Source organism: Pelophylax lessonae (genome assembly GCF_965119305.1).
Source record: "Pelophylax lessonae genome assembly, chromosome: 3".
Taxonomy (NCBI): Eukaryota; Metazoa; Chordata; class Amphibia; order Anura; family Ranidae; genus Pelophylax; species Pelophylax lessonae.
The window spans coordinates 646,427,725-646,453,567 of NC_138770.1; the positions used below are offsets into that span (position 1 = coordinate 646,427,725).

The following is a 25,843-nucleotide window of genomic DNA, read 5'->3' on the forward strand; positions in this document are numbered from 1 at the left end:
CAGTACTGCAACAGGTAAAATATGCCCTGCCCAACTGTAAACAAACCAGCTACTTCTTCCTTTGTGTACCGTTACAATCCAGTAATTCCATCATCCAATGCTCTATACCTAGCACTATGATAGTAAGGTGAGTGTTAGGGCATCAGGCTGGCTGATAGTGTAAAAAGGCTGTATAGAGGGCAGATATTTTTATCTCTGCATTTGTTATAGGGAAAGGCTGACTTATGCAAACCATACATGGCTTGAATTCAGCAAGAACTGACAGAAATTTGAGCTGTGGGTGGCTCAAATTATAGACAAAGCTCATTATTGCAGCATGCTTCCCCATACCCCTTTAGGAAAGATTAGGTCAGCCTTTTTCAACCTGGGTGCCTTGACAAAATGTCTCAAAAAGTGCCCAAAAATTGTATACAAGTCAACGTGTGGATGAAGAAGGATGCCCTTTTAGTTACACTAATGGCGCTTTTCCACTGCATGGAACCGTACTGGTTTGGCACGCTTTTGTGCTTTTCCACTGCTGGTACCGCATGGTATAGGGTCGGAACGGTTCGGTACGGTATAGGTTTGCTTTTCCACTGCATGGAACCGAACGGTACGGCTCTGAAAAAACAGTACCTACTCGATTGTGGTTCCAACAGGTACCAAACTGGTACCATATCCCACAATCCTTTGCATGCAGTCACTACTAGCCACTGATTGGTCAGAGAATCCCACCCACTTAACTTTAGTACTACTTTAGTGGAAAAGAAAACCTATACCGTACCGAACCGTTCTGACACTATACCATGCGGTACCAGCAGTGGAAAAGCAAACCGGGCCAAGCAGGGCCGAGCCGGTACTTGCAGTGGAAAAGTGCCAATAAGTCACAGGTTTTCATTGTGCACCATCACAACCTTCTAGCTGTCGGCGTCCTAACAACCAATGCCATCATCAGTTGATAACGAGGATGTTAGTTGTCCGCATAGCATCCTTGTTTGACCCCTCCCCCCCCCCTGCCCCTCTCCATCAGCGTTGGGGTAACATTAGCTTGAGTGATGGAGAAAAACAGAGAAGAGAAACATTGGAATACTAGTCAGTACCAGTTTGCAAAAGTATATTTGCTTTAGAAGAATAAATCACCTCTAATGCTGATCGTCCTACATGGACTTGTGGACGTTGCTACAGTTATGCAAATCTATTAAAATAGCTTTTACATTTTAGAATGGGGTGCCTTGAGACTGTCCATAATTTTTAAAAGGTGCCTTGACTAAAAAGGTTAAGAAACACTGGATTAGGTGATCAAATGTCAAAATCTGACCACCTACTGTAGAATCCCCAAGCAGCAGTTTCTCCAACCATTTCATGCAATTTTCTACACTTCATAAACAGAAGCAAGGAAATGGGGAACCCACTTTTAATGATGGGTTCCTAAAAACAACACAAATGATGCTTCAAGTACAAGACCTCATGCACATTGGGCATCTAGCTCTGATGCATGAAGCTTCAGCATTTAGCTGCAGCTGGAGGGCACAGGCGCCCTGCCAGCAGCCAGGGCAACGCATGTCAAAAACCAAACGAAAAATCCCAGCTCACTTACCAGCCTGCAAAAAATAGAATTTTCCTGTCTATTCGCCTTGCGTCTGTTGAAGGGGCATGAACGAAAAAGGTGTACTAGGCTTTAATCTATACATTATTACAGGGCTTGACAAATTTGCTTTGAATCTAGGAGCCAGCTAAAAAAAAAAAAGTTAGGTGCCAGTTTGTGCGCGGTGATATGCAACAGGTTTATTGCAATCAACTTTTCATGTGTAGGTGCCCCAACGTGTGCGTTTAGGTTTGCACATGTGTATTTGTGGGGGTGGAGGGGCTCAGTCTTTTTTATGGGGGGGGGGGGGAGATTTTACATTCTTGGGGTGCAACTTTAAAAAACAAATTTTAATTGTAAAAAAAAAAAAAAGACAACTTTTTCCTCCATCACATAGGGGACAAAGTGATATTTTATGGTGGCAGGTTCTCTTTAATGAGACATGCAGGGTCTAAAAGACTGCACGTCTCCCCTGTGCTCTGGGAAGGGGGGGGGGGCAATTTACCTGCTTGTATGGAAGCAATTGGGCAGCAATGGAGCCACCTGAATGCTTCCACCTGGCAAGTGAGCTCTGCTGCTTGCCCGAAACAGGACTAAATGTAGAAAAACATCCTGCGCGGCTCCCAGAACTGCATGTCCCGGGCTTCAGGTGATACAAATTGTGCACTTCTGTAACAGAAAATGGGCTGACAAAAGCCCTGGCGCCAGGACGCAATTTCTAGTCGCCATGGTGACCTGGGATTTGTTGAGCTCGGCCTTATTATATGGGAGCTCCAACCTTGGAGACTCAAATTATGAGTTAAGCCTGCAGTACACTGGGGTTACGTGGCCGTTGCAACTTACGCATTTATTTCCAAATGCATGCAAACAAAATCCCTTGTTTTTAACGTGAACTGTAATGCCTAGAACACACGGGCAGCACCAGCCGGTTCAATAGACACTGACCGACATTCGGCCCGTGTGTACAGAAGCCAGACGTTCAGCCGGCATTTGTTGAAGGGGCATGACCGGAAAAGGTCTGTCGATCAGTGCTCTCAGGCCAACTAACATTGGATAGTTATAGTACTGGATCCACTCATGAGCTCTCCTGAGTTTATTTTTTTTGTTCAGCCCTCTGGGTTAAGCAAATAATAAATGTTAGCATGTAACCAGGCTTTAGACAGGTTCAATTTGGTTTGTTGTAAGCTGGTTGGTAAGTGAGCTGGGAATTTATTTTTATCCTGGATATACAAACTGCAAGATGCACTACCCAGACTGAGTTTGACAGGCTGCCAGTAGCGGGGGCTGGACAGTGCGCCTGTGCCCTTCAGCCATAGTCTCATACACCAGAGCTAAACACCCAGTGTGCATGAGACCTAAGAAAAAAAAAACTTTTTTTGGATAGAGAAGGATTAGAACATCTGTCTGCTTTTTATTGCTGACACCATTATGGAGATTCATCCTCTATTTGTCATGTTTACCATTATCACTAAAAGTGAAATAACAATCCTGGGTTGTCCCCAAAACCGTAATTGGGTTCCAATGAGGATGCCATTTCTGGTGGCAACCAGAGATTTCCTCACTTTGGAAGGATTTATTTTCACTCCTAGGCAGAAATGGAAGAAAAATCTCCCTAATTGGACAGAGATGGCAAAAATAACCCTGACAGAGGTTATTACCCTCCCTACACTATCCAAATAGAAAGAAAAAAAAAATCCTGCCTTTAGTTCTACTTGAATCAAGTCATTATACAAACCAGCCAATATCCTGTGTAATCAAACAATCACTTATAAACAAATACAGTGTGTGTCAAGTACCAACTTCTGAAGACATTCATCACAACATAGATCATACATGGAGAAAATAACTTCCATGCTAACCTGAGGAAATGTTCAGCCTAGCATGGTTTTATACAGTAGTGGACAACAAAGCAAAACACTGCCTGACAACATTGTGCCCAACACAGCTTTAATGTGTGTTATGCAACCACATGGATACCAATAGGTGGCCTTAGTGTCAGCTCTTTGTCATCGCTGGCTTCTGTTGAGGAACCAAACAGTACAACTGTAAAACACACTGTATACTATGGTTAAAAAAAAAAAAAAAAAAAAAAACACTATTACATGTTTAAAATATCAAATGTATTTTTTAAATCTAACATGAAAGAACATTCCAAACCAAAAATAGGTGCCTACAGCTAGGGATGCACTGATCCGCCTTTTTTGGACCTGATACCGATATCTGGCGTTGTGAAATCGCCGATACCGGAACCGATCCGGAGCTACACACAAAGCATGCGGCTGCATTACAGAGCAAAGCCGCTGCTTCATGTGTACGGCTCCTCCATTCACAGGCGGAGTGCATCTGATATCACTCCGCCTGTGAGCCGGGACTACACAGGAAGTAGCGGCTCCCATACTACTACTACACCAAGTAAGGGATGGCTGAGCCGTTACTAAGCAAAAACCGGATCGGCCAGTGGATCGGTCAATGTTACCGATCCAGCTATAATGGCCAGATCGGTGCCGATATCCTATCCGAATATCGGATCGGTGCATCCCTACCTACAGCCAACTACTGTCATGATCGCAGTGAGGAAATAATGCCACATCGCCCTGTCTCAGTGACTGAAACTAAGATGTGAGGCTACATAAGTTACCCGCACACCCCTGTACAAATTTACTTATAAAAGCATTGCTAGAAGCGTTTCACATTCCACTGGACTGGATTCACAATTCTGAAGATGGAAGTGAGTGGTGAAAACATCTTCAATGTTACTGAATGTGAAAAACTACTGCTAGCTATACTGTTTCCTGGATAAATAAGATCATTCACAGAGTCAAAAAAAAAAAAAAAAGGTTTAAATTAGGGGTTTTAAATGTGGTGTATGGGAACCATATGATGGGAGTAAAGGAAGGGATATCTGCATAGTTTTGAGTAAATCGATTCAAACATACAACAGGATTCTCTACGACAATTAAACCTGAATCAAAGTGGATATTTGTAGAAAAATATCCACTTTGTACAGGGTGAAAAAATAGCCAGATAGAAAAGTAAAAAGCAACACATTACAAGGCACACAGTTAACCCCTTGATTGCCCCTAGATAACCCCTTCCCAGCCAGTGTCAATAGTACAGTGTCCGGGTACAGTACTATTACTGAAAGTTGTAGATGCTACAACTTTCGCATAAACCAATATACATACTTATTGGAATATGAATATATTATATATATATATATATATATATATATATATATATATATATATATATACACACACATACACACACACTTTTTTTTTTTTTTACTAAAGACATGCAGCAGAATACATAATGGCCTAAATTTTTGAAGAAATTTGACTTTTTTTTTTGTATACGTTTTATAGCAAAAAGTTCGAAATATAGTTTTTTCAAAATTTTCGTTCTTTTTCCGTTTATATATTTATAAAAAAAAAAAACCACAGTAGCGATTACAGTGTTCATTTTGTCGACTAAATGAACACTATTTTAGTTGACTAAAATACGACTGAAACAATTAAGATGACTAACATACGACTAAAACTAACATGGCATTTTAGTCATAAGACTGGCTAAAACTAAATCTAAAATTGACAAATTAAACACTACTCTGGTGGCCATTTCTAAATCGGCAACACAATTCTATCCAAAGCCTGTTGCACTACCGCATAAGTAAGGGGTATCAACTAAGTTGCTGAAAGATAAAAAAATAAGATAAAAGCTTTTTATTTATTATTTTATATTTTTTCTTAATATTTAATGTTGGTAATATATTCAGGTATTCGGTGCAATGATATTACAGCCAATAGTGTTTACAGTTTCTTTGTACTTTAACCACTTGCCCACCGCTCACATTGAGCGTACTGCGGCAAAGTGGCACGATCCCGTCTGACGACGTAGACCTACGTCGCTGGACTCCTCCCCCTGTAGGCGGCGCTCGCGCGCCGCCGGAGGCGCGCTCCTGCTGTTTTCATTCACAGCGGGAGTCGGGCCAGGGGAGGAGCAGCGGCGATCGCCGCTGCTCTGCCCCGAACGTCGGGGAATCGAGTGAGGAGATCCGCCCGCCTGTGTAAACAAAGCGGGCGGATCTCCTAAGTGACAGGGACTGACAGATCGGAGTGTTCAGCATAGCTGGACATCCAATCTGTCCCTGTCTCACATAGTCACCTCCCCCCCCCCCCCACACATCAGTAAGCACCAGGCATACATTAACCCCTCCCTCTCCAATAAAATTAACCCCTTCCCTGCCAGTGTCATTTTTACAGTAACAGTGCATATATATAGCACTGATTACTGCAGTAATGTCACTGGTACCCCCAAAAGTGTCAAAAATGTCAGTCAAGGGTTCGATCTGTCCGCCGCAATGTCGCAGTTCCGCATAAAAAAAAAAAAAAAAAAAAAAAAAAAAAAATCACAGATCACCGCCATTACGCGTTAAAAAAAAAAAAAAACACAACAAAAATGACAGAAATCTTTCCCTTAGTAAACGCAATAACTTTTGCACAAACCAATCAAAATACGCTTACTGCGATTTTTTTTACCAAACATAGGTAGCAGAAAACAAATTGGCCATAAATGTAAAAAAAATTAGATTTTTACATTTTTGGGGGGGGGGGGGGAATTTCGTATAAAAAAAAGTTACAAATATTGTTATTTTTTTCAAAATAAACGCTCTTTTTTTGATTATAGCGCAAAAAGTAAAAATCGCAGGGGTGATCAAATACCACCAAAAGAAAGCTCTGTTTGTGGGGAAAAAAAGGACGTAAATTTCGTTTGGATACGGTCTCGCACGACCGCGCAATTGTCAGTTAAAGTCGCACAGCGCCGAATCGCAAAAAGTGGCCTGGACGGAAGACAGCAAAATCCTCCGGTGGTAAAGTGGTTAAAGTTGCACTTTGGTTTGTCAAAAAGCAATATTTTTGATGGTTTATGAAACTTGGTTTTATTTATAAAAGACATTAAATATCACAATGGCTATCTGTGTCTGTAGTGCGTATTCAAACCATAATACCATAAAGAACATATTAGATTTTTACTCCTGGAGTATATAATTAGTTTGAGAATTCTAGAGAAACGTTTAAATAATGAATTACAATTTAGCTAAACCCGATTTGACTTTTAGTTGACTAAAAATGTATGAGAATTTAGTCTACTTAAATGTACTGGAGATTTTAGTAGACTAAAATATGACTAAAGTAATTCAGATGACTAAAAGACAAACTAAAATAACATTTTAGTCAAAAGACTATAAACCAAATCAAAATTTGCTGCCACAATTAACACTGGGTGACCAAATACCACCATAAGAAAGCTCTATTGTGTGAAAATAAAAAAAAATGATAAAATTTCATTTGTGTACAGTTTTGCATGATCACGCAATTATTAGTTATAGTAGCGCAGTGCTGAACAGCACAAAATGGCCTGGTCATGAAGCGGGTAAAACTTCCAAAGGGATAATGTGTCAGATGATATGCGAGTAACATTGTCAATACCTGTACCACAATATCATATCTTCATTTTGACCCAAAAAAAAAAAAAGCACAATTTAGCTTTCAGAATCTACCATTTTTACAAAAGAATGATAAAATCTAGGAATTTTTTTTCTTGTGATTGTTCTGTTGCTACCTACATTGTAAAGTAAAATCAAGCTATTGACATCTTCTGAAGTCATACAGGAACCTAATAGAACTGGTTGTTGATGATTTTAACAGTCTGGCAAGGGGATGTAGGGACATATTGGGAAATAAATTTGGAGTCTGTAATGGTAATGCTTTGCCAAATGTCATCTTAAAGAATAAAAACTTCCAAAAAAAAAAAAAAAGCTAATCGTTTCTAATTGTAAGAATTATCTTTCAAGTTTGTGTTACTTGCATGGTTGTGCGACGTTCATTACAACATTACATTATATACAAGAGTTATTGGGTTGCTGGTATCCTTAGATGCCCTGGATGTAACTAGTAGTGGTAGCTGAGATACATGAATAGACAACTTGCCAAGGAGTCAGTGTGTATTGTTTTACCTTGCTATGGCAATGGACGTACATGGACAAGACGCACCAAAACACCAAGCTTGACAGTACACTGCTTTGTTTGAGAAGACCAGCTGAGTATTTCCTATCATGTTTACCAACAAAACATGCACTCATAACCACTTGACCTCCGTAAGGTTTACCCCCCTTCATGACCAGGCCATTTTTTGCTATACGGCACTCTGCTACTTTAACTGAAAATTGCACAGCCATGAAATGCTGTACACAAAATTACATTTATGTCTTTTTTCCTCCACAAATAGAGCTTTCTGCTGGTGGTATTTAATCAACACTGGGTTTTTAATTTTTTGCGCTATAAACAAAATAATATTTTTAACTTTCTGCTATAAACCCTATCCAATAATTTTATTTTTTTTTTAAAGAAAAATCTAATTTCTTCATAAATTTAGGCCAATTTATATTCTGCTACATATTTTTGGTAAAAAACAAAAACCCCATTAAGCGTATATTGATGGCAACAGTTCTAGCATCTACAAACTATGAGATATTATATATATATATATATATATATATATATATATATATATATATATATATATATATATACACACACACACTGGATTTTTTTTTTTATGTATAATTTTTTTTTTTTTTGACTAATCACAGCACTAGCACCCAGGAAGAGCAAAATCACAATGTCCGATTTTCATTAAATACAGTTTTTGTCCGAAAAAAATCCTAAGAGCAAATCTACGCAAGCTCGGAAACTAAAAAAGACATACAAAACAATTCAACACATGACATCACTTCTGAAGTTGAATTCTGCCGTACGAGAATTTTCATATGAAAGTAACCTCTTCACTTTCCATATGAGACTAGCATGCAACAAAAAACCAGAGGAAAATTTGTCTGATAATCTGATCGTGTGTAGGAGGCTTTACAGAACATTCCTGGTGTTAGCAGACTGAGGGAATGTGTCTTTTGTGGAATACATATACACAAATTGGATGTAAAGCCTGGATACTGAACGCTGCCAGAAACACAGGAAGTATCAGACACAGCCAGGACCACGGCCGCCACAGTGTACTTCCCTAACATTCCCAGTGTTGCAGATTAACCACTATCTCCTCTGTGTGAGTTACTACATTGTTTTTATGTAATAAATAATCTTTTAACTAGGGATGCAACGATACGATATTTGGATAGCGGATATCGGCACCGATATGGCCATTTTAGATGGATCGGGGGGATCGGTAACATTGACTGATCCACTGGCCGATCCGGTTTTTGCTTGGTAACGGCTCAGCCATCCCTTACTAGGTGCAGTAGTAGTATGGGATGGGAGCCGCTACTTCCTGTATAGGTCCGGCTCACAGGCGGAGTGATATCAGATGCACTCCGCCTGTGAATGGAGGAGCCGTACACATGAAGAAGCGGCTTTGCTCTGTACTGCAGCCGCTTGCTTTGTGTGTAGCTCCGGATCGGTTCCGGTATCAGCGATTTCACTACGCCAGATATCGGTATCAGGTGCTATTAAAAACTGGCCACACTAAGCAGGAGAGCACACTGTGGACAGTTTTCTAGCGGTGCTTGGAACTCTGTGTACTCTCCTTCAATGATCAGACTTGTCCTGACATGCCCCGCTGCACAGTCATTCACTGGGAAGCTCAGTGTACTGATTAGGGATGCACCGAAATGAAAATTTTGGGCCGAAACCGAAAATGCAGGATGCCCTTGGCCGAAAACCGAAAAATAAATTTTTCCCCCAAAAAAATTTTAAATGGATAGAACATGGGCATACACCAAAAACAGGTAGTGACGTACACCTGTCGCTGCCACCCTGTCACAGTATATGTACTGTGATGGCTTGGCAATAGGTTAAATTACCAATGGTATTTGTATTATGAAGCATGAGGGGTTAATGTATTGTCACTCATCTATTAGTGACCGACCAGTGGCAGGTAATTAACCCCTTTGTGCTGCATTAGTGCAACCAGTGTTAATTAACACTGATACTGGTCGCACTAATGCAGCAAAAAAGGGTTAATTACCTGCCACTGGTCGGTCACTAATAGATGAGTGACAATACATTAACCCCTCATGCTTCATAATACAAATACCATTGGTAAGCTGCCTCAGCTCCCATCCCCCCCCCCCACCGCCGCCTCAGCGTCCCCCTCCTCGGGTGTCCTGCATTCAAAAGTCCCGCCTCTGGCCGGCGGCACCGCCTCTCAATGACGTCCCTACTACGATCTGTGCATTATGAATGGACATACCAGGCGGGGGGGCGGGGCGAGCGGCCGCTATAGATAGAACTAATGTGATCCTTCACTGTCAGCTCAGCACGTCTATGTGTGAATGAGAACAGAACTGAGCTGACACCAGGCGGGGGGGCGGGCGGAGCGGCCGCTATTAGCTGTAACTATGTGAGAGCTTCACTTCCTTGTCAGCGGAGATACATGCCTGACAGTGAAGTGAAGCTCTCACATAGTTACAGCTAATAGCGGCCGCTCCGCCCGCCCCCCCGCCCGGTGTCAGCTCAGTTCTGTTCTCATTCACACAGACGTGCTGAGCTGACAGGGCTAATTCACATAGTTCTATCTATAGCGGCCGCTCCCCCCGCCTGGTATGTCCATTCATAATGCACAGATCGTAGTAGGGACGTCATTAAGAGGCGGACGGCCGGCCAGAGGCGGGACTTTTAAAACCTGCGCTGCGCCCTCCTCCTTCCCCACGGCGGCCATATTTATTTTCGGCACTGTTAACCCATTATCGGCCGAAATGAGATTCATTGAGGCTCATTTTCGGCCGATAATTTCGGTGGCCGAAATTTCGGTGCATCCCTAGTACTGCTGCTTCTCCTCCCTCCAGCTTTTTTGCAGCTGAGAACAGAGGGAATGGGGTCACTAAAAAAAATATTAAAAAAGGGGGGGGTATTTGTATATTTTTTTATGTCTATACACAAAATGTTGTGTCTTTCATTTCTATTCTAAACTGAATGGGTTGTTTTACAAGGTGATGGTTTACAATCACTTTAAGTACTGTGTATCCCATACAAGTTATATTTTTAAAACAAAAAAAAAGGTCTGTTTTGGTATTTGCATGGCATTTCTCAGGGTGGTTTTCCTGATGGTGATAACCATGCATCATGCCTGTTGAAACTGGCCACTTGCTGTCTCCATCAGGCCGGTATAACAGGATGACGAAAAAGGAGCGCAACTGAGAGACAGGGACACAGCGTCGTCACCCTAAAACAAGAAATTTCATAGAGGGATTTCCATGTATTTTAGTGCAAACTGCAGATTTAAAAATAGTGAAGTGGCTTTTGAATGGACATCATCATGTTAAAGCCTATACAAGGGTTCCTTAACATATACTTTTGTTTTAATTCATTATACCAGCTACAGGCAAACCACCATCTGTAAAAGTTAAGAGCTTGCCCTTTACTGTCAAGTCAACCGTTACGGAGCACCACCGCATTCCACTACAAGAAAGCCATACCTAGGCTCAACTATGCACAAAAAAAAAAAAAAAAAAAAGAAAAGAAACCTTCCAAAGAAATTCCATGCTCTGTATTTACTGCCAGACAGTTCTGGACTGAGTCACTGATAATATTATTCAGATATTCTCATTAACATAGTGCCCTTAATTTCTTCATTTCTAAATATAGCTCTATTTATTTAGATGCAATTATAAAGTATTCACCAGGAAGAGCATTATGATGACACACAACAGTTACCTAGAATGTCACGTGCCATGAGCTGGCAACAAACAATTTGGCAGGTAAACAACATGCACATTTTGGAAATGAACCAAGACCCAACGGACCAAATGTTAAGAACCTACAGGGGGTGATTTGGTAAACCTGGTGCTTCTGTGCATAGTAACCAATCAGCTTCTAACTTCAGCTTGTTCAATTAAGCTTTGATAATAAGACCCGGTTCACACCGGGGCAACTCAAAGTCGCCCCGACTTTGAAGCCGCTCGTGCAGCACGACTTTAATCGCAAATTGCAAATGACTTCTCTAATAGAAGTCAATGCAAGTCGCTCCAACTTCGCCCCAAAGTAGTGCAGGAACCTTTTTCTTAGTCGGAGCGACTTGAGTCACTCTGATTAGAATGGTTCCATTGCACAGAATGGAGCGTGAACCGGCTCTAAAACCTGGACACTGATTGGTTACTATGTACAACTGCACCAGATTCTTTGTGCACCAGTTTTAGTAAATCTGCCCTACACAACTATAAAGGCACAAAATAAAGTAAAACATAGGTACCTCAAGGGAAATAAAAAAAAATAAATAAATAAATAACCCTGATTAGATAGACAAATCTACAAAACAAACTGCATAGATAAAAAAAACATCCTAATAAAAGTAGGTTTCTTTCCCTTCTGATATACCAAAAAGAAGGAACTAGACACTTACATGTTAGTAATATTTCAAAACATGCACAATCAGTATGCAAACTAAAGAAAAAAAAATAAGCAGTCATACTTCTACTATCACATGCTGAAAATGAAGTAGGCATTCTAATTTTTACTACTAAGAGCCACATTTTACATTGGAATTAATCTAATTGTATTACAAATATAAGATCTCAGTGAACATTATTATGGCACCCAAAACGGTGTGAGAACACCATGAATTTGTATGCCTACAAAGAAAATTTGGCTTTAACTATAACCAGTAAAGCAACACCAGTTTTCTTCTATTACAAATTATCTTTCCAGTCAAAAAATCATTGTTCCTTTACCACCTTAGTATCCTAATACCCACAATATACTCATCACAGTATTCTATCTGCTGTAGCTTGGCTCCTCATTAGTAAATGCTAATCAGACACATGACCCCTATTATGATTATTCACTGAAGACAAATGTTCATGTAATGATTATTGCCTCTCTTCACATTTAAGCTTTCACTGATGGGTTCCCATTTACACCTCACACAAGGCCAAAATTATAAAAATTAAACCTTACTCTGCTAATGAACACAAAAAAAAGGACATATACAAGATATAAAACCTCATTTTAAAATGTATCTTATTCTACACCGAACAAAATTATAAAAACGCAACACTTGTTTTCGCCCCCATTTTTCATGAGCTGAACTCAAAGATCTAAGGCTTTTCTTTCTATGTACACAAAAGGCCTATTCCTCTCAAATATAATTCACAAATCTGTCTAAACCTGTGTTAGTGAGCACTTCTCCTTTGCCACCTCACAAGTGTGGAATATCAAGATGCTGATTAGACAGCATGATTATTGCACAGGTGTGCCTTAGGCTGGCCATACACTATACAATTTTCTTATTCAATTTCCTTTAGATTTACCTTTAACTATGTAGTGCAAGGGCCTGCCTGATTGCATACAAATTGAAAGTGTTTAGGTTTGACCTCATATTATATGGTTTTGGTAAATCTAAAGGAAAGTTGAACAAGAAAATTGTATAGTGTATGGCCAGCCTTAGGCTGGTCACCACAAGACCACATTTACACTGGTACGACTTGGACCGCGACTTGTCAGCCTGACAAGTCGCGGTCCGTCACGCTCCCATTGTGTAGTACAAGAGCCGTTCTAATAGGAGCGACACAAGTCGCTCCGACTTAGAAAAAGGGTCCTGTACTACTTCGGGGGGACCTGGAGGCGACTTGCATAGACATTCATTTTATGAAGTCCTTGCAAGTCGCCCCCTAAGTCGGAGCGACCTAGTGTGAACCGAGGCTAAAAGGCCACTCTAAAATGTGCAGTTTTATCACACAGCACAATGTCACAGATGCCGCAAGTTTTGAGGGAGCGTGCAATTGGCATGCTGACTGCAGGAAAGTCCACCAGAGCTGTTGCCCATGAATTGGATGTTCATTTCTCTACCATAAGCCGTCTCCAAAGGCGTTTCAGAGAATTTGGCAGTACACCCAACCGGCCTCACAACCACAGACTACATGTAACTACACAAACCCAGGAACTCCACATCCAGCATCTTCACCTCCAGGATCGTCTGAAACCAGCCACCCGGATAGCTGCTGCAACATCTGTTTGCATAACCAAAGAATTTCTGTACAAACTGTCAGAAACCATCTCAGGGAAGCTCATCTGCATGCTCGTCATCCTAATCAGGGACTCAACTTGACTGCAGTTTGTCGTCATAACAGACTTGAGTGGGCAAATGCTGACATTCAATGGCGTCTGGCACTTTGGAGAGGTGTTCTCTTCACAGATAAATCCCGGTTTTCACTAGACAGGGCAGATGGAAGACAGCGTGTATAGCATTGTGTGGGTGAGCAGTTTTCTGATGTCAACGCTGTGGATGGAGTGGTCCATTTTGTAGCGGTGGGGTTATGGTATGGGCAGTCGTATGTTATGGACAACGAACGCAGGTGCATTTTATTAATGGCATTTTGAATGCACAGAGAGACCGTGACGAGATTCTGAGGCCCATTGTTGTGCCATTCATCCACAACCATCACCTCATGTTGCAGCATGATTATGCACGGCCCCATGGTGCAAGGATCTGTACACAATTCCTGGAAGCTAAAAACATTCCAGTTCTTGCGTGGCCAGCATACTCACTGGACATGTCACCCATTGAGCATGTTTGGGATGCTCTGAATTGGCGTATACGACAGTGTGTTCCAGGTCCTGTCAATATCCAGCAACTTCACACAGCCATTGAAGAGGAGTGGACCAACATTCCACAGGCCACAATCAAAAACCTGATCAACTCTATGCGAAGGAGATGTGTTGCACTGCGTAAGCCAAATGGTGGTCACACCAGATACGGACTGGTTTTTGGACCCCCCCCCCAATAGAGTAAAACTGCACATTTTAGAGTGGCCTTTTATTGTGGCCAGCCCAAGGCACCCCTGTGCATTAATCATGCCGTCTAATCTGCATCTTGATATGCCACATCTGTGTGAGGTGGATGGTTTATCTCGGCAAAGGAGAAGTGCTCACTAACACAGGTTTAGACAGATTTGTGAACAATATTTGAGAGAAATAGGCCTTTTGTGTACATAGAAAAAGTCTTAGGCTCGGTTCACACTACGTTGCTCCGACTTAGGGGGCGACCTGTTAAGTCTCGTGCAGCGCGACTTCGGCACGACTTGCACGGACTTCATAAAATTAATGTCTATGTAAGTCGCCTCCAGGTCGCCCCGAAGTAGTACTTGTGTCGCTCCTATTAGAACGGCTCCTGTACCGCACAATGGGAGTGTGACGGACCGCGACTTGTCATGACAAGTCGCGGTCCAAGTCAGATCAGTGTGAATGGACACTGAGATCTTTGAGTTCCGCTCATGAAAAATGGGGGAAAAAAACAAGTGTTGCGTTTATAATTTTGTTCAGTGTATTTTTGTTTCTTGAGACACGATGGACAGGCAACGTGCAAATTTACCTATACAAATGTTAATTTTACATTGACAAAAAGGCTTTTGCTAATTGACACAAGGTAAATAAATGATTGGCCAAAACGTATTCAAAAGAAAAAGATTACTGTTACTGTGGTATTTATGGTAAAACAAACACAATAGGGTATAAAATCTACTTCAAGCTAAAATGTATCACAAATGATATAAAGTAACAATAGGTAACATGTGATGCATACAAGCTATTGTTTAGCTTGTATCACCAGGAGCAGACAATGAAGTACATATACAAATACATTTACATACATAATATGGTTTTTTAATACCATGTATGTAATGGACGTAAAGACCAACTCGGGGGTGGAAATGACCCCTCTATGTGATGAGGAACAACGTGTAACATTAGGGCTCCATTCACATTAGCGTCTTTCCGAAATCATACGATTTCAAGAGCGACTTTGGAGAGTATCTTTGATCCGACTTTACATTCTCTGGACCAAAGTCTCATCAAATGTCACGCCAAAGTAGTGTAGGCACCTTTCCAAATTGCTGCAACTTTAAGTTGCACTTATCTGAACAAATGCTATTGCAAATAATGGGCTGCGACCTGTCATGTCCAAAATCACATGTGTGAATAGGCCCTTACTATATTTCATACACCAACAAGTTCCCTCCATCTGTACTAGCCGGTCCTCTGCAGCCTCTACTCTAGTGCCAAAGCCTGCTAAAGCAAAGCGCAAGGCAAATATTGCACTTTATTTCTGAGGAAAGAAGCATTTAACCCCTGTAATATATGTGGGGGCCACTAAAAGTGTAGGGTTTTTGTTTTAATTCCTAGATTTAGGCTAGGTTCACACTAGCGAGACACCAGACATCACATGCAATTAGCACCGCACCGCTGTGCGCATCAAATGCGAAGTCTGTGCGATTTCAGTTTGCAATCTGAAAAAACGATTTGGGGGTGCCATTAACTCTACATTTGACAACCGCAGTGGTTCGCAAAGAGCAGTGTGAACTCCGTACAAGTGAGATGCAAGAACCTGCAAAGGAATTGCGCTGGTTCCTGCATTGCACCAGTGTAAATCAGGACTTTAGGCTTGAAAGACATGTTATTACAATGAATAGAAAATATGCATGGAAACACACATCAGAAAGTAACCCCTTGGTGTTAAAATATATTGGTGAAGCTGACTGTTCAATGCGATATCAAAACAGACCTCTAAAACATAACAAGCCCTAAGCTAATGCACTTCTCTGGATTGGATTTATGATACAAAGAAGAATGTAATATAAAAAGGTAAAGCTGCTGCCGGACGAGGAACTTTGTAGTAAAGACTAATCGCAGCTACAAACCACTAATGCCAGAGATTTACCGAGATTTGTAGAGTTGCTGGCAATTTGTTTACACCAGTTCTACAGCATTAGGTTGTGCCCTGCTATTAATGGTGGCTCTTCAGTGATTTGTAGCCAAGGACCCTTCACACTAGCCGCACACCGACCCTCTCTTTTAGTGTACGGCTGGTATACATTTGCTATGCTGTGTTTCACCATACTGTTTTTTTTTTTTTTTATACTTTGACAGTGTACAAAGGTAGAAATTGTACAGGGTACAAAAATGTATACATGGACAGTTTTTGTTTCAGTGGATTGAAGAAAAAAAAAAAAAAAACTGACAGATCCCATCATCCACACAAAAGATGTGGATGTAGGGATCTGCCCACCACATTATTGTATTCTGGAAGCAGGGACTCCCCTCCTAAGAATACACAAATCAGTGCTGCAGCCATTGGCTACAATCACTGATTAAATGCCAATTTTCTTTTCAACAGAAAGCAGTGCACACAAAATTGGGCCGGTTCCTGAAAAAACAGCCAATTTTCAGTCAGTGTATACCAGCCTTTACACTACCTTCAAGTCTCTGCACTGCAGTGCATGACCTTCATTGCTATCCAAAGTACTGCAGAAAAGGGCAGCATTGCTGTGTGAACATAGAAAACAATTATTTCTACACACCCTTGTAGACTGGACTGCTGTTGATCAGGTGCAGAAAAAAAGCCAGTCACTGCACACAGAGGCCCCGTTCACATCATCGGGGTTCCCGCCACGCAATTATCACATTGCTATTTTCACGCGATTCTGTTTGTTGCAAAGAGCAGCCCATGCACTTGAATGCGCTGCCCTATGCACATCCTGTTGCAACAAGCTTCACACGATTTGTGAAGGCGCTGTTTGCAGTGCAATTCTGTCAGAACCGCATCATTTTTGGGGTGCCATTGAAGGATAATGGCACCCAAATACATGCAGCACATTGTGCTGTGATTGCCACCTAATTTGAGATTGCAGGCAAAATTACAGCGATTCATGAGATGTGAACACAGCCTAAAGCCTCATGCCCACAGGGCGTTTTTTTTAAGCGCTTTGGTATTACGGTAATTTAATTGGCCAAAATAATTTATTCTGGACATTGAAATGAATTAATGCTCAAGCACTAACCTTTAGGCATGTTTAGCAGCTTTTAGTAGTGTCACATTTTTTTTTCCCCCCCAACTCTGCTGCTCCTGGACGCACTTGGCAGTGGGTTTTTTTCCCCGTCTCTAACAGCTCCTGCCGCTAAACGCTGCTAAAAACCTATGTGTGCATGAATACATAGACTAAAATAGAGGGACATTTAGAAGCAGGAAAGAAAAAAAAAATAAATAACGCCAGATGCTATTAGAAGCAGCTTTAAAATATCCAGTGTGCACCAAGGCCAGTTTTAAATCGTGCGAGTTTAGCTGACCTTGCACGATTTCAAACCGTCATTTTCAGTCCGACTGCGGGGGCGATTTCACAGACATCTGTGCTCATTCTTGCAGAGAGGTCTATTGAAATCGCCCCCCCGAAGTTGCCAAAAGTAGTGCAGAACCTATTTTTGGGAATCGGTGCGGCGCCACAAAGTCGGTGCCATTGCTGGCTATTGGCTCCGATTTAACATGCATTTTGACATGTCAAAACGGACCAATGTGAACGTGGGCTGAAACTGGAGCAGCTGTGCATAATAACCAATCAAGTTCTAGCCTTAGCTTATTCAATTAAGCCATGAGAATTAAAACTAAGTGCCGGTTCACATATATACCATGCGGGAACCCTGCGAATCCACTGCGGTTCCTGCATCGCATTCAAATCGCAGGCAGTTCACACTGCTATATGCGAATCACTGGGGGTGTCAATACAAAGGTAAAGACACCCCTAGATCAGTTCACATATCGCAGTGCAAAATGTCAGTTCAGATATGAATCGGATCACATAGGTGTGAACCACAATGCAATCCGATTCTGCGGCAGACCCAAAAAAGGTCCTGTGTGTATTCTGTCCGAATCCGATGTAAATTCAGCCATACAATATGTATGGCTGAATTTGCATCGTACAGACATTGCATGTGATTTTCAGAGCAGTGCGCCCCAAATCACGTCTTTCATCGCTATAGCCTGAACCGGGACTAATGCCCCCTACACACGTGCAGATTATCTGAAGACTTTTGTCTGCAGACTTACCTTTTCTATGTAGTGCAAGGGCCTGCCGGATTGCATACAAATTGAAAGTGTTTAGGTTTGACCTCATATTATATGGTTTTGGTAAGTCTGCAGACAAAAGTCTTCAGATAATCTGCACGTGTGTATGGGGCATAAGGCTCGGTTTCCACTGCTGCGACTCTGTAGTGTTACTTGTTCGCGGCTTTCAGTGAGACTTGTCCCTCATTACAGAAGGAAGTCGCACTGAAGTCGGCCCAAAAGTAGTGCACAAACTACTTTTCAAGTCGCCGCAACTCAAGTCGCGGCAGTGAGAACAGGCCAAATAGAAATGAATGACTTGACTTGCTGTGCGACTTGACATGTGTCAAGTCACAACAGTGGAAACTGAGTCTAAAAGCTGAATGGATGTTATGCACAACTACTCCAGTTTTAGTAGATTTCTCTTAATGTGTCAAAAGCTCTTAAGAAGTTGTTTATCCTCACAAACGATGAATGTGTCCAGAGTCATCAGATGGCCCTCAGAATGTGATAGAAAATGTGTAAATAAATACACACAGATCCGGTCACACCACGTGCAGAGCTGTGTTTTTCTGCACCAGATCAACACACACAGGTCACTGCAAGGGCCCTATAAACACCAAAATGCTGTGTAGATTTCTGTTGCATTAATTTGCAGAATGTAAACAACTGGCAGTAAAGAAAAAAAAAATACATTATTGTACTTATTTGAAGTCTTCCAAGAACATGTCACTTCACAACTGATGACATTTAATGCAGAAGTATAACTACGGGCAAAACATTTTTATTTCTGGATAGAGTGGAGAGGTATTAGAACCCCTGTCAGATAAATTGCTGTCTGTGTCCCAGTTATGGAGATTCATCCTATATTTGTCCTGTTAACCATTATCGCTAAAAAAAAGTAAAAGACAATCCCAAATTTTGGGTTGTCCCCAGAACAGTAATAGAGGGGAACATTTCTAATTAGGGCACTAGCTCTGGTGACAGCCAGGGGATCCTTCACTTTTCAGTTCACATCCTGTTTTGGCTATGGGACAGGAAGTGAAGGTAAATCTCCCCTATGAGACACAGATAACAAAAAAATGAACCTTACAAGGGTTATAACCCTCCCTCACTCTAAAAATGAAAATCATTTTGCCTATAGTTCTACTTTACATGCACATCTCTGTGCATGCATTTCTGACACATTGTGGCGAAATTCTATGTGAAAGTGTCCCAAGGCTGGTGTCAGAAGGGCAATTTTTCTTGCTAAGAAATGCATAATGGGATTACTCACTCCTAAATTTCCAAAGTGATTTGTCTCTCAGCAATTAGGATTCAGTAGCCTTTTGCAACAGCGGCAAAATGGCTCTCTTTAGTGGTTTGTAGCCACGCCATAGAGGTGAATGAAGAGGGACTTTCACCCTACAGTCACCAGGGCAGCCAGTGGCAACTGAGAATCACACTGTTAGTGAACAGCAGCAGTCAGATCTGTACATAAACTAATGGCTGGTGCCATTTGCATTAAACCCGCTCATCTGGTTAAATGTGCACAGAGCTTACAAATGACCCTGGATGCAGACGGTGCACTTCCAGGCACAGTCTGGTAGATTTTCTAAGGATGGTGCACTCAGAATCTTGGGCAGGTGCGTATGGTAGTCAGCTTCTAATACAAGTTTCTTCAATTAAGCTTTGGCAATAAAACCTGGAAACTGATTGGTTTATTTGCAGAAGTGAGGCTGATTTAGCACTCTCCAGCTTTAGTAAATAAACCCCAGCGTTTGTCTGGAGTTTCTGGCTCCAGCTAATTGGCCAGTTTATAAATGGCCATAAAACAGTGTACATTGAAAAAGAGATGGTTGTACACACTAGCCTCTTCTTCCCATCACCAGTGTGAATGTGGCCTCACATGCAGTGGATGTGTCCAGACTGGTCAGAGATGGCCCTTCCTATGTGATGTAATGCATGTAAACAAACTCAGGCCTTCTTGCATATGGATATTTGGATATGGCGTCCGCAACTGTGTAAACACTGTTCCCTTCTAAATCTGCCTGCACATATGCATACAGTGTATTTCCATAAACTCCAGACTGCTGTGTGTGGGGAAATACACTGTATTAGCCCAGTGATCTAGCTCTGCTCTATATTATGTACGCAGCAATCAGGCTGTGCTCTTTATGATGAGCCTGGGGATCAGGTGATGCGCAGTGATCAGGCTGTGTTCTTTGTTAGAAGCCCAGTGATCAGGGTTCTGTATCATGTACCAAGTAATTAGAGCTGTGCTTTCTCTGTATTGTGTACCTGGTAATCAGGGTTTTGTGCTTTTTATCATGTATGCGGTGTCCAGGGCTCTGGGCTTCTCATTATGTACCCGATAATCAGTGCTTACATATTATGTGGCCAGTAATCAGGGCTCTGTGCTCTTTATTATGTTCCTGGTAATCAGTGCTCTGTGTTATGTACCCAGTATACAGGGCTCTGTGCGCTTTGTGTCCAGTAATCAGGGCTCGGTGCTCTTTATTATGTTCCTGGTAATCAGGGATCTGTGTTATGTACCCAGTATACAGGGCTCTGTGCGCTTTGTGTCCAGTAATCAGGGCTCGGTGCTCTTTATTATGTTCCTGGTAATCAGGGATCTGTGTTATGTACCCGCTATCCAGGGCTCTGTGCGCTTTGTGTCCAGTTATCAGGGCTCGGTGCTTGTGATTAGGAACCTGGTATCAGTCAGTGCTTTGTATCATATACCCAGCAATCAGGGGTCTGATCTTCTATGGTCCTGGTAATCTGGGCTCTGTTCTCTTTATCATGTGTCTGGTAATCTGGGCTCTTTAGCCCTTGTTCACGGCTTTGAAATCATGCGACTTCATCTGAAATGGCATGATTTCAAAGCCGCATGTTAGTGCGACTTTGAAGACATCTGTGCAAGTTGCACCCGAAATCGACAAAATAGTGCAGGAATTACTTTTTCAAATCAATGCAGCACCTCACCGATTAAAAAACATGGCTATTGCCGAAAATAGGTTGCAACTTGTCGTGCAATTTGACCTGTCAAATTGTATGACAAGTTGCTCCAATGTGAATGGGGGGCAATTGTGTGCCCAGCAATCTGGGCTTTGTATCATATACCCGCTAATCAGGGGTCTGTGCTTCTTATGAACCTAGTAATCAGGGGTTCTGCGATCTGGTTATCTGGTGATCAGGGCTGTTTTTTTTATTAAGTACCTGGCAATCCAGCAGTGCTTTTCATTATGTGCCCACCTAGGCTCTGTATCATGTACCAGATAATCAGGGCTTTCTGCTTCTCATTATTTACCCAGTAATCAGTGCTTTATATCATGTGATCAGGGCTCTGTGCTGTCATTATGTGTGGGGTGACAGGGCTGTGCTTCTCATGTCCCTGGTGATCAGGGCTGTGTGATCTGTATAATGTGTAGCCAGTAATCAGAGCTCCAAGCTTCTCATTATGTACCCGGTAACAAAAGCTTTGTATCATATACCCGTAAATCAGGGCTCTATGCTCTTCATTTTGTTTCCCGGTAATCAGGGCTCTATGCTCTTCATTTTGTTTCCCGGTAATCAGGGCTCTATGCTCTTCATTTTGTTTCCCGGTAATCAGGGCTCTATGCTCTTCATTTTGTTTCCCGGTAATCAGGGCTCTATGCTCTTCATTTTGTTTCCCGGTAATCAGGGCTCTATGCTCTTCATTTTGTTTCCCGGTAATCAGGGCTCTATGCTCTTTATTTCGTACCCAGTAATCAGGGCTGTGTGTCATGATCCTGGTTATCAGACTTTGATTTATGTTATATAGTTTAGGGCTGTGTGCTCTCATGTCCCAGTAATCAGGGCTCTGTGCTCTTTATTTTGGGCCCACTAATCAGGGCTCTGTGTTATGGGATGTGTGTGATGATCAGGCTGTGCACTGTATTATGGGATGTGTGTGATGATCAGGCTGTGCACTGTATTATGGGATGTGTGTGATGATCCTGGTGATCAAGCGGTGATATCTATTATAGAGGGTGATCAGACTGTGCTCTAGTATGCGCTGTCATGTGTCCGGTGATCAAGGCTCTATGCTCTTTATTATGAGCCCAGTAATCAGGGCTCTGTGTAGGATGTGCCTTGTATGTGCTTTGTATGAAAGGGCTCTGTGCTTCTCATTAAGTATCTGGTGATCTGTGCTTTGTATGATGTACCCGGTAATCAGGGCTCTGTGCTTCTCTTTATGTACCCGGTAATCAGAACTGTGCGTGATGATCAGGCTGGGATTTCTATTATGTAGAGGGAGATTAGGGCCGTGTGCTGTCATTATGGGGTTGATTTCCTAAAACTGGAGAGTGCAATCTGAATCTGGTGCAGCTGTGCATGGTAGACAATCAGCTTCTAATTTCATCTTGTTCAATTAAGCTTTGACAATAAAACCTGGAAGCTGGTTTCAAGTCTTTTGACGAAGAGCCACACCAGATATTGCACCCTCCAGTCTTAGTAAATCAATTCCACTCTGCCTAGTGATCAGGCTGTGCTCTGTATTATGGGCTGTCCTTATGTATCTGGAGATCAGGGCTCTGTGTGGCATTATATGGGGGTGCCCGGCCACCGGGGCTCTGTGTTTTTGTACGATGTGCCCAGCCGCCGGGGCTCTGTGTTTTTGTACGATGTGCCCGGCCGCTGGGGCTCTGTGTTTTTGTACAATGTGCCCAGCCGCTGGGGCTCTGTGTTTTTGTACAATGTGCCCGGCCGCTGGGGCTCTGTGTTTTTGTACAATGTGCCCGGCCGCCGGGGCTCTGTGTTTTTGTACAATGTGCCCGGCCACAGGGGCAGCGGGGCTCTGTGTTTTTGTACGATGTGCCCGGCCACAGGGGCAGCGGGGCTCTGTGTTTTTGTATGATGTGCCCGGCCACAGGGGCAGCGGGGCTCTGTGTTTTTGTATGATGTGCCCGGCCACAGGGGCAGCGGGGCTCTGTGTTTTTGTATGATGTGCCCGGCCACAGGGGCAGCGGGGCTCTGTGTTTTTGTATGATGTGCCCGGCCACAGGGGCAGCGGGGCTCTGTGTTTTTGTATGATGTGCCCGGCCACAGGGGCAGCGGGGCTCTGTGCTTTGTATGATGTGCCTGGCCACCGAGGCTCTGTATGATGTGCCCGGCAACCGGGGCTCAGTGGGCTTTGTATGATGTGCCTGGCAATAGGGGCTTTGTGTGATGTGCCTGGCGATAGGGGCTCTGTCTGGTGTGCCTGGCGATCGGGGCTCTGTGTTTATGTATGGTGTGCCTGGCGATCGGGGCTCTGTGTTTATGTATGATGTGCCCGGCAACCGGGGTTCTGTGCTTTGTAGGATGTGCCCGGTAACCGGGGTTCTGCGCTTTGTAGGATGTGCCCGGTAACCGGGGTTCTGCGCTTTGTAGGATGTGCCCGGTAACCGGGGTTCTGCGCTTTGTATGATGTGCCCGGTAACCGGGGTTCTGTGCTTTGTATGATGTGCCCGGCAATCGGGGCTCTGTGGGCTTTGTATGATGTGCCCGGCAATCGGGGCTCTGTGGGCTTTGTATGATGTGCCCGGCAATCGGGGCTCTGTGGGCTTTGTATGATGTGCCCACCACCGGGGCTGTGTTTATATATGATGTGCCCGATGATAGGGGCTCTGTGGGCTTTGTACGATGTGCCCGGCAATCGGGACTCTGTGGGCTTTGTACGATGTGCCCGGCGATAGGAGCTCTGTGTTTTTGTACGATGTGCCCCACGCCACTGGGGCTCTGTGCTTTGTATGATGTGCCCACCACCGGGGCTGTGTTTATATATGATGTGCCCAGCCACCGAGGCTCTGTATGATGTGCCCGGCAACCGGGGCTCAGTGGGCTTTGTATGATGTGCCCGATGATAGGGGCTCTGTGGGCTTTATTAAAATCCTGATGATCTTATTGATCAGGGCTTTATGCTGCCATTATGGGCCTAGTAACCAGGGCTCTGTGTATGAAGCCCCCAATGATCTGTGCTCTTTATTATGATCCTGGTAATCAGGCTGTGATTTCTATTATTGAGGACTCTGTGCCCTTTATTATGGGCATAGTAATCAGGGCTCTGTGTATGATGTACCCGCTTATCAGTGCTCTGTATTGTAAATGCTCAGGCCTGTATTATGTACACTGATGAGGCCTTATAGTACATGGTGTCCCCGTTACTCAGGATCCTGTATTATAATGCTCAGGCCGGGCTGTGTGCGGTGTCCCCGGAGCTCAGGCCGGGCTGTGTGCGGTGTCCCCGGAGCTCAGGCCGGGCTGTGTGCGGTGTCCCCGGAGCTCAGGCCGGGCTGTGTGCGGTGTCCCCGGAGCTCAGGCCGGGCTGTGTGCGGGGTCCCCGGAGCTCAGGCCGGGCTGTGTGCGGTGTCCCCGGAGCTCAGGCCGGGCTGTGTGCGGGGTCCCCGGAGCTCAGGCCGGGCTGTGTGCGGGGTCCCCGGAGCTCAGGCCGGGCTGTGTGCGGGGTCCCCGGAGCTCAGGCCGGGCTATATAAGGTCGCTGCCCCCGGTAGGCCTCCCCCTGGTCCCCTCCGTGTCCGGTGAAGCAGACAAAGCGCGGCCTGCGGCCTGTCCCCCATCCCCGAGCCGCGCAGTTTCCTGGCAGCGCCCCCGGAGGTTGGTGAGGGGATAGTCCGGTGTTGGTGGTGCGGCCTGGGAGTGTGTAGTAATCCGGGACCCCCTCCCCCCTTGTCCTCCTCCTCTCTCCCCCTCCCCGCTCTTACCCCGCTCCCCGGCGTTGTTTCTCTCCGGCTGCACCGGGCGCGGCCTCGACACTCGCCTGGGTCTTCTGTTGGCTGCTCTGACCGAGTTCATTTGCTGACTGAGGAGGGCCGGGCTGCTCGCAGAGCTCTGGGCTCGCCCTGGGTGTCGCGCTGAGGAGAGCGGGGCTGGTAATGAGGGAGAAGCTGAGTCACCGTCCACCCCTCCTCCTCCTGGCGGCTCCGCTGTCCGTCCCCGGTCCCGGCCGCCTCCTCCGCTTCTCTGCTTTCCTCTCCTCACAGGAGCCCCGATAAGATCCCCTCCCGTAAGCCCCGTCTGTCCGCGGCAGGAGGAGCCATTGACACCGCCAGAGACACAGGCACACAGCTGAGGGGAGGAGGGGGGAACAGACGCGTACTCACAGGCTGCTCCCGCCGCAGCCAATCACACACCCCGACACAGCGCGCCGCTCACCAGCCGGCCAATCGCGGGGCGCGACACGGCCGGGCAGCCAATCGGCGGCGCCGACACTCTGTTCCCCTCACGCACAGCCGGACGGTGGCTGAGGGAAGATGGTGGCTTGGGGTGGAGTTGGGTGACTGGCTGTGTGGGAGATGAAAGGGACGGGGGACACAGAGGACGGAGGGGGGACCCGGGGATTGGCTGGTGAGGGTGGCTGAGGGCAGGGGTCGGCTCCTGGGTGAGGTAATGGCGG

At 44.1% G+C, this 25,843-nt stretch overlaps 1 protein-coding gene across 2 annotated transcripts in view; it reads right to left on the reverse strand.

Moving 5' to 3' along the window:
* FBXO11 (F-box protein 11) overlaps positions 1–25,560 on the reverse strand; it is a 143,552-nt gene extending 117,992 nt beyond the window's left edge. The window contains exon 1 of one of the 2 annotated variants that reach the window (XM_082251370.1): positions 25,152–25,560. In XM_082251370.1, the coding sequence (XP_082107496.1) occupies positions 25,152–25,242 (91 nt within the window). In that variant the 5' untranslated portion in view covers positions 25,243–25,560. The remainder of the gene's footprint in view (positions 1–25,151) is intronic. The other variant, XM_082251371.1, reaches the window with a different exon arrangement.
* Positions 25,561–25,843: the final 283 nt, after the last annotated feature.